Source organism: Sinocyclocheilus rhinocerous, unplaced genomic scaffold, assembly GCF_001515625.1.
Source record: "Sinocyclocheilus rhinocerous isolate Xijiao unplaced genomic scaffold, SAMN03320098_v1.1 scaffold185, whole genome shotgun sequence".
Classification (NCBI taxonomy): Eukaryota; Metazoa; Chordata; class Actinopteri; order Cypriniformes; family Cyprinidae; genus Sinocyclocheilus; species Sinocyclocheilus rhinocerous.
The window spans coordinates 166,792-175,348 of record NW_015662163.1 but is presented as its reverse complement, the minus strand read 5'-3'; the positions used below and the strand labels follow the sequence as shown (position 1 = coordinate 175,348).

At 36.2% G+C, this 8,557-nt stretch overlaps 1 protein-coding gene across 1 annotated transcript; it reads left to right on the top strand.

Moving 5' to 3' along the window:
* Positions 1 to 5,078: 5,078 nt before the first annotated feature.
* Positions 5,079 to 7,451, top strand: LOC107727673 (cbp/p300-interacting transactivator 2-like). The gene is made up of 2 exons (XM_016537626.1): positions 5,079 to 5,264; positions 5,467 to 7,451. The coding sequence occupies exon 2, from the start codon at positions 5,471 to 5,473 to the stop codon at positions 6,143 to 6,145; it is 675 nt and encodes a 224-aa protein (XP_016393112.1). The 5' UTR covers positions 5,079 to 5,264; positions 5,467 to 5,470; the 3' UTR covers positions 6,146 to 7,451.
* Positions 7,452 to 8,557: the final 1,106 nt, after the last annotated feature.

Genomic DNA, 8,557 nt, shown 5'->3' with positions numbered 1-8,557 from the left:
TCACCCACAAGTGACACCTGCTTAGCCATATCTCTTAGGAAAAAAACTAAAATAGGTAACTAAATTTTTTTTTTTTTTTTTTTTTTTGAGTTGGATTGAATATTGAATTCAAGACATCTACATTTTTTTTATATTTATACTGTATGTAATGACAGCTAAAAATGAGTAAAGCGTCTGGTTATTACGGTCAATAACAAAATGAAAGTCAGGTTAAAGATTTTAGGTTGGGTGCTAAAAGCAACTCAACAAACTTAACATCATTAAGTTTACCTAATCAACATGCTAAATGCTTGTACTGGATATGCATGACTGTTCACATGCGCAGTGAAGTGAAAATAACAGACATGATTCAGAGTGATCCTGAGATAAGGAACACATGGGTGTTACATGTGCTGCTGTTATGCTTTCAGTTTTCAGTTGTTATTTAACTTGCCATTATCATTCACACACAAGCATGGCTAGATTTTTATTGACAGTTCCAGATCTTAGGGTAAATTGGTATCATGTAACAGTCCAGTGCACCACATGACCCAGGTGCAAACAGTTCAACTAGGTGCTCTGGGGTGAGAAAGTATTAGAGGCTCTATACCAACTCATTTATTTGTGCAGTAAAACTCTCCTTAGCTTAAATGGTCTCATGTGATGTTCTCCACTGAAGGGTGGAAAAGACATTAGACATTAGATATTTTATTTTTATTAAAATGGAATAAGGATCCTCAAATTAAACCTTAACATTATGGAGAATAGCACAGGCAACAATTTATCTGTAATTTATTGTCCATAATAAACCCAGTTCTCTAAAATAAAATCATATGGCCCATGACGGTTTTATTGGTGGGTTACAATGCACAAAAGGGAGATTAAGGAATATCATTTTTACACCACGTCTAATATAAGACAGTGTTTCTTTTTTTCCCAAAGGTTAAGGCACTAAATTGGATCCATAAACCAAACAGAAAAAAGTCTATTGAAATACTAACAGAGCATGTTGCATTTGCTTTCAGAACAAAAGCTCCCAAATCAATGAGTGTCTTCTTGTGACACAAATGTGCAATAGGTTTTGAACATAAGGCTTAGAGGGTGTAAAGCTCATTAGTTAGTTTCTCTACTGAGGCGGATTCAGGCATGACTTTGGGATTAAACGGCTTTTGGAATGCTATTGTCTAAGCAGCCTCTAAAACTGAAGGAACACTTGGAGGGGACCAGGTCTTTCTATGCATACAAACTCTAAAGATACGGATAACTTGTTCTTGTTTGACAGAATTAGGAGAGTGTCTCGAAATTAATGAACTGTAGTCCATTAATCTGTTCTTGATTATGCTTGTCTATATATAGATATTTCATTAAACATGGGCATCATACTTCTGACTTTCTCTCTTCAAACAGTGTATCGTTTAGATCCTATATTGGAATTTAGACTGTAGAGCAGGGATTTTATTTTTGCATTGAAATATATAAAACAATAAAAGTAAAATTGATTTAAATAATGTAAACATTTAAAAAATACATTATAATTAAACATACTATATGTTAAATATATTATAGTATGTTGAATTATTTATAAATGTCAAAAAAATAAATTGGATATAATATAGTTGGATATATAATATATAATATAGTTGGGTATATAATAACCTTTACTTTTGGCCCACGGCTCTCAATCAAGTTTGATTTTTGGTTCTTTGTATTAAAAACTTCGGGCACCTCTTCTGCAGAGGAATATGAGGTTATGTGCCTTTCTCAAGAGCACAATGGTCACGTTCTCACATCACACACTGGATGCTTTGCTAAGACAAAACATCTCAAACATGCATGCAAGTAATGATGGCCACAGTAGGATTAATTAATGACCGTGTTAATGGGCCCATTAAACAAATGATCATATCAACCAATGGTGCTGCTTTCTTGTGAACACATATGCATTATAATTGAACTGGAATGGCTTGTATTTAGAGTTGAGATGTTTAAAATGCATGAAGCTCTGATCAAGATTGCAATTAATTTTGACATTATTACCAGGCTGTTGAATTTAAAGCAGGTGTTCTTTTCATGTTTATCTTCCAGAACATGTTTTGACTCTCTTGTCCCCTCCATCTATCAGGGCAGCATCTATCTATCGAGACTCACAATGAGATCATTCTTAGAGGTAACTTTCTCAAATAATAATTTACAAACTCATAGTGATAAGAAAATATGCCTCCCCTTTTGGATAAGCAGCTCAAAAAGCGTCATTTTTTACACTTTTCCAGTGAAAGGTTGAGCATATGCATCTGACGGATGATTATACATGATAACATTTTACATATCTCTAAGTTCTGGTTTATTTACACAATGTTTTGAGATCAAACTCACTGTCAACTGTCTCTCAGCAGGCGAATTGGTTTGGACGTGCAGAACGTGAAGATTATTTGGCAGCAGTGAACACAGACTCGTCTTATCAGCACTCCTAGGATTTAATTGCTGCTCATTTTTTCTTGTTCTGTTTTATGCACTTAAATTTGACTGCGGACAAAACTGACACATTCATTGGTATTTAAGTTACAATGTGAACATTTAACAAATACTAACGATTGCATATCAAATTATAACTCACAAATGGAATCATACTTTTTACTTAGAAATTGATTTTTTTGCCCTGTAAATCCTTTTTATTTTAGAGACTTTCAACTTCTACTGTCACCTCATTAGGATGATGCTCATGTATCACTTTAACTATTTAACTTTGTAATTGGTTAAATTTATTGTGTCACAACTCAATACAGCTCATATTATTGCTAAGTGTTGGTATAAATTACATGTGCATGAAAAATGTGTGACACGGGCAATACAGTGTAAAGTATCACCAACCCTGTTTATCTCAATCAGTGCATGGTGTTAATGGATGTTCGAGCACGCACACTGCCTTTAAAACCCCGTGAAACGTGATTCCATGTTTTGCTTACTCTTGCCGTGAATAGAAATAGCCGCAATGAGGTAATGTGTGCAGCGGTGTTGCTCCATGCGCGCGGAAGGCGATTGGTCGCGCGCTTCAACTCCACGTTTTGCACGAGCCCAGTTCCAGACTTTTGCGGCAAGCCGTTTCAACATTTATCCATTACACGTAATGTCTATTTACTAGTTAATATTTTAATTACTTACACTGTAACATATTGTAAATAAAACAAAGATTGTTGGAGTATGCTTTACAATAAAATACTAATTCATGTTTATTCAGTGTGTTACTTAGGCATACTTCTTTCTTTTTACTGTTTACTTGCTTCAGTTTATTAGCGATTTCTGTACTTTCCAAATTTATTTCAGTGTAAGTAATAGTATTTAGCACTTTTTTGCTAGAAAGGTCTACTAGTAAGCTACTTATTTTATAGATACTACTACTTATTTCAATACTGACTAGTATCTATTCAATTTAATTTTATTCTAGTTTCAATACTTCTACTACTTATTGATTAGATAAATAATTAGAAAGCTTGATACTTTTCACTAGGCCTATAATTTTTATCTCACTAGTTACAGTTGCTTTTTTCCTTGTCAAATTTGGGGGTGTTTACACAACACCATTTTCAACTAAAAACGGAAAACTTTTTATGTTTTGGTCATTCATTTACACAACAACAGCGATTTGGCTGTCTGAAAGTGCAAACTTTTGAAAACAGGTTTCAAAATGCAAGTTTTCGAAACCGATACCATTATCGTCTCAGTGTAAACTACAAAAACGTGAATTTGTGAAAATGGTGATGTCATTTGCATGCTTATTACATATTCAATAGGTATGTGCACAGGCTGTAGTGTTTCTCTGCTAAGCGACATCGCAAACTACTGGCCTGGCATGCATAATACAGCATTTAATTGCTACTACACTGAAAAAAAAAACAGTGTAGAAAACGTGGTCACAAACAATTACAAAGAAACAGCAAGTAACACATTGAAATTTTAAAGTAGAAAGAAAAAAAGGATTTTCTTGTAAAACATTTCTTGCATAAAATCTTGTGAAATTGTGAAATATTATTTTTTACAGTGTAGGAATACTGGAACACCTATCTATTTTGAAACAGATTCAGGAAAACCGGAAAATGTAAGTACAACCTCCAAGGAACAACTAGTAAACCTGCTTTCCTGAAAGTAGTTAAAGGTACAATATGTAAAGATTTTGTAATAAAATATCCAAAAACCACTTGCACAGTGTTATATATTTCATGCAGTTGTGTACTTACGTTATCTCAAAAGTTCCCAAGGATTTGTAAATCCAGAGAAATTCCAGTTTTAAATAATGACTCGTCCCTTGTCATTGTCGCCTATCAATAACGCAATATCCACTCTATCCTCGGTTTCCGCTTATGAATACTACGGCAACACACATGGAAAAATGTGGAAGTGTTAGTTATACCGCATGCAGCGCGCCACTGTTGTGCATTTACATTATCATGGATCACGATTACACTTTGGAAAGTACGGAAAATCCCAAAAAACGTAGACGTACACCAATTGATGAAGTTGCACTTTGTACTTCAGTACGTTAACGGTTTTTATCAAGTCTGGTGAGCAAACCTATGGTAATGTAATTAAATACAGTATGTGCTGCACAAAAACATTTAGCCGTACTTGCAAATAAGGTGCGTTCGTTCAAATTTACTTTCAGAATGACTGTTTTACACACGTAAAAATGCGCATCATTAACCCGCCAAATCATGACAAATAGTCACATATCAGTAAAAGGCTAAATATAAAATCAAATTTCATGTTCTTTGCAGATAATCCATTACGATGACATAAAATACTGTTATCAAATGTACAGGTAAGTTCATAAAAAAAAGTAATACATTTTTACCTCATCCGTGAAAATTATTTGTGAAAATGACATCTCCCATCGTTCCATGCTCTGTCATTGCGTCATCGAGCTTCGCCTCTGTTATTGTTTTGAAAATGCGACCTCTAGCGGCGAAAACTTACATATTGTACCTATAAAAGAAATAGCCTACATGATAAATTGGCTTGCCACAGGCGTGAATGTAGTCAGATTGAAGGTTGGCTTTGCTCCGCCCCTGGCTTGATTGTATATGAGCGCTGACCGAGAAGCATGCAGCAGTTTATTTCGTAATGTTTTTGATGTGGAGGCTGGCGCTGAATGCAGTCTGTATTTGTAGAGCATACGCTTTTTATTGACTTGGATTAGGAGGGATTGTAAACTCTTTCATCTCTGGGATTGTCAGTTACTTTTTGCTGTTGCCGACTGCGGTGCGACGCACTCAGCAGATTCAAGCAGAGAGGTAAAGGTTACAAAGTTTAGCCTGCTTATGAATGCTCGACACAGTTAGACCCGTGTGTGTTTAATCGTGCATATCGCAAACAAGCTTCGCTTTAATGTTGAACTGTTTCTAAACCAAATCCTAGTGCCCTCTAACTATCTATTGACACTATACAGTATTTTTACGCAAATTGCCATATTAACTTTTGCAAACTGATTTTCAGTGGAATGGTAGACCGCATGATGGCAGTGAACCATGGACGTTTCCCAGAAGCTGTGAATGGGCATCAGCACTCCGCGCGCAGAATGGGAATGGGACAGTTTTCCAACGCGCTTCCCCAGCAGCAGCAGCAGCATTATAACGTTATCATGGGAGATCACATGCATTACGCGGGAGGGAATGTAAACGCAAACCACGGGATCCGACATTCCATGGCCTCTGGGAATAATATAAACGGAGGGATTCCCAATGGCAACTTGCCTGCCCGCTTTAACTCCCAGTTTGTCGGACAAGGGCAGCAGCTCGCTGCCAGCATGCAGTTGCAGAAGCTCAATACGCCTTACTACGGTCACCTCACGCATCCTTCCCATCATCACTATTACATGCACGAACTGCACCCCGCCAGCCACCAGTTAAACGGGACAGGACAGCAGTTCCGAGACAGTAACGCTAAGCAGAACACGTCTGGGGTTCCTCTGCCTGGCCACCACATGCCTGCAGCAATGCTGCCCCCCAACGTTATCGACACGGATTTTATTGACGAGGAGGTCTTGATGTCACTGGTGATAGAAATGGGCTTGGACCGAATAAAGGAGCTGCCAGAGCTCTGGCTGGGACAGAATGAGTTTGATTTCATGACAGACTTCGTTTGTAAGCAACAGACCAGCCGAGTGAGCTGTTAATCTCACCTTTTCCGTTTTTGTTCCTTTTTTTGGCTTTGTCCTTTTTTATGAGACTGATATTACTGGTGTGTTTTCCTAGATCCATAAACCACAGGGTTCCCACAGTCCTGGATACATCAGGGAGTTTCAAAAGTTTGATTTCCAGGCCTGAAAAAGTCATGGGGATTAATTAAATATGTTAAAGTTCATGGAAATTTGTGTAGTCAATATCAAATTTTTTTTAGATTCCATTGATGTAAAAAAATGAATGCTTTCTCTATATTTTTAAAAATCCTTCAGATCACAGATGACTGGAGAAGGGGGAAATCATTTAAATTCATTAGTTAGAAAGTGTGGGAACCCTGAAATCTAAATGATGAACCCACAAAACAGCCATGGAAGTACCGTTCAAGAGTAAACTATCATCTGCTGGTTAATGCCGTTATGTAACAGAAATGGATTTGTTTTGCATGAGGATGGTTTGGACACCTAAGACTCATGCTATGCATCACATACGCAGGGGCTGGAGAGAGAAATGCAAAGAAATCCCTGAAAACTCAAGAATATCTGTTCAGTATTAATGTAGCAGACAAAATAGACAAAAAAAATCATGTTTTGTTCCTTCGGACACTTTTAACATGAGACCTCCAGTGATATCAGATGTCAGTGAATGCATATTCTAAATAATGTTGGTGGTTATGTGACATGATTGTAGATAATAGTGTGTAATTGTCTCAATCGGCAATGTACTATAAACTTTAGTGGCCATATTTACCAGATTCCTGTGCTGCTCAGAGATTCACTGAACTGTGAGCTGATGCTTCAAGTTGTTGTTCTCTCCACCCTTTCTACATCTACTCAGGCCCATGTTGCCTCCATGATGCTTGTATGTATATCAGAGCCTAAAACATATACGGAAGTGATATGAATGTGAGCGAGAGTGTGCATTTGCCAGCTACTCTATATGCTTAATTGAGTACAGTGTATCAGAAAGTCCAGGAAAAGACATTCCGATCCCGAATGTCATAGTCTGGAATGTTGTAAAGGAAGGGAATGTGGAAATATCCCAACACAGAAGAGTTTCATCTTCATTGGTTTTCAAAAATAGATAGACCACTGTGCTTATTATAGTATGCGGTACATGGCAATACTACTGTGTTGAGGCTTTCTAGGAAAGTTTTACAGTATTTTTGTATATTTTTAGAAAAAAATGTTAATTTATTATATTTTAATTTGCAAACATGAATAAAGCAGCAGAGGCTCATTACTGAAGTCAATGCCCTGTTCTTTTGGGTGTCAGCATCATTTATGATTCCAAATTTGAATTATGATGTTCTATTCATGTCAGTTTTACAATTAAAGTTCTCTTCTAATCAACATAATACAATGTTTTTGTTGTAACATCATAAATCTGTATATGCAGCGAGTTTCTTTTTAACCTACACTTTGTCAAGCTAATTGGTTTTAGCATTTTTTGATTTGATTTGTTTTTAATTTTATTCTTACAAATAACATATACAAATATCAAGCATTTATTTAGCAAAGAATGCCCTTTTAAAGTCCTCTCTTTAAATTAAGTCACTTTGGGCAACTTGTCCATGTCTTGTTCTGGTAGAAAATATGCACATTTGAAAAAGCTCACTGTAGATGTGTTTTAAAATGCAAGACCAAGTGCTGGGTAAAGCGTCCAGTTTCACTGCATGAATAATTATCATGCAAATAGGTAGCATTCAGCAGAGTTTGTCCTGCAGTGAAATTGAAGCTTCTCTGAGTTGTCAGCTTACTAGTGCCAAGCACAGTCTAAAAACCATCAAGGGCTGATAGACTGAGCATTAGCATAATTTGGAATTCAAGATATACCGAAGTGGGAAATGAGAGCTCATCCTCATCCAGAACTGTATTTAACAATGATCTCAAACGTTCTTCCAGAGTTATATGTAATGCAATATGATTATGCAAATGATGATCAATTTCAGTGTGCATCAGGAACATTAAGTGCTGATGTAATAAGTGTCTTAGTATTTTAGTCATGTCTAAAATGTCTACATTTTTGTATTAAATGGGATAGTTCACCCAAAAATGGCAAAATTCGTCAACTTTTACTCACCCTAATGTCATTCCAAACCCAAAAGACTTTGGTTTATTTAGATATTTAAGATATTTTGATTTTGATTAAGATATTTTGAGTGAAACCTGAGAAGTTTCTGTCCCTAGAAAATCCAGGTAACCAAAACGTAGAAGATCCAAAAAGGTAATAAAGGCATCAAAATCTAATCCATTTGAACTGAGCAATTTGATCCAAGTCTTGCATGGAGATATAATCGCTTTATATGATGATTTAGATTTGGACTAGTTTGAAAACATTTTTAACCACAATTTTTATGGGTTTGGAATGACATGAGAATGAGTAAATGATGACAGACATTTTTTTGG

What these genes read in the sequence shown, in the direction of transcription:
- LOC107727673 (XM_016537626.1), top strand. Translation starts at nt 5,471, where the DNA reads ATGGTAGACCGCATGATGGCAGTGAACCATGGACGTTTCCCAGAAGCT.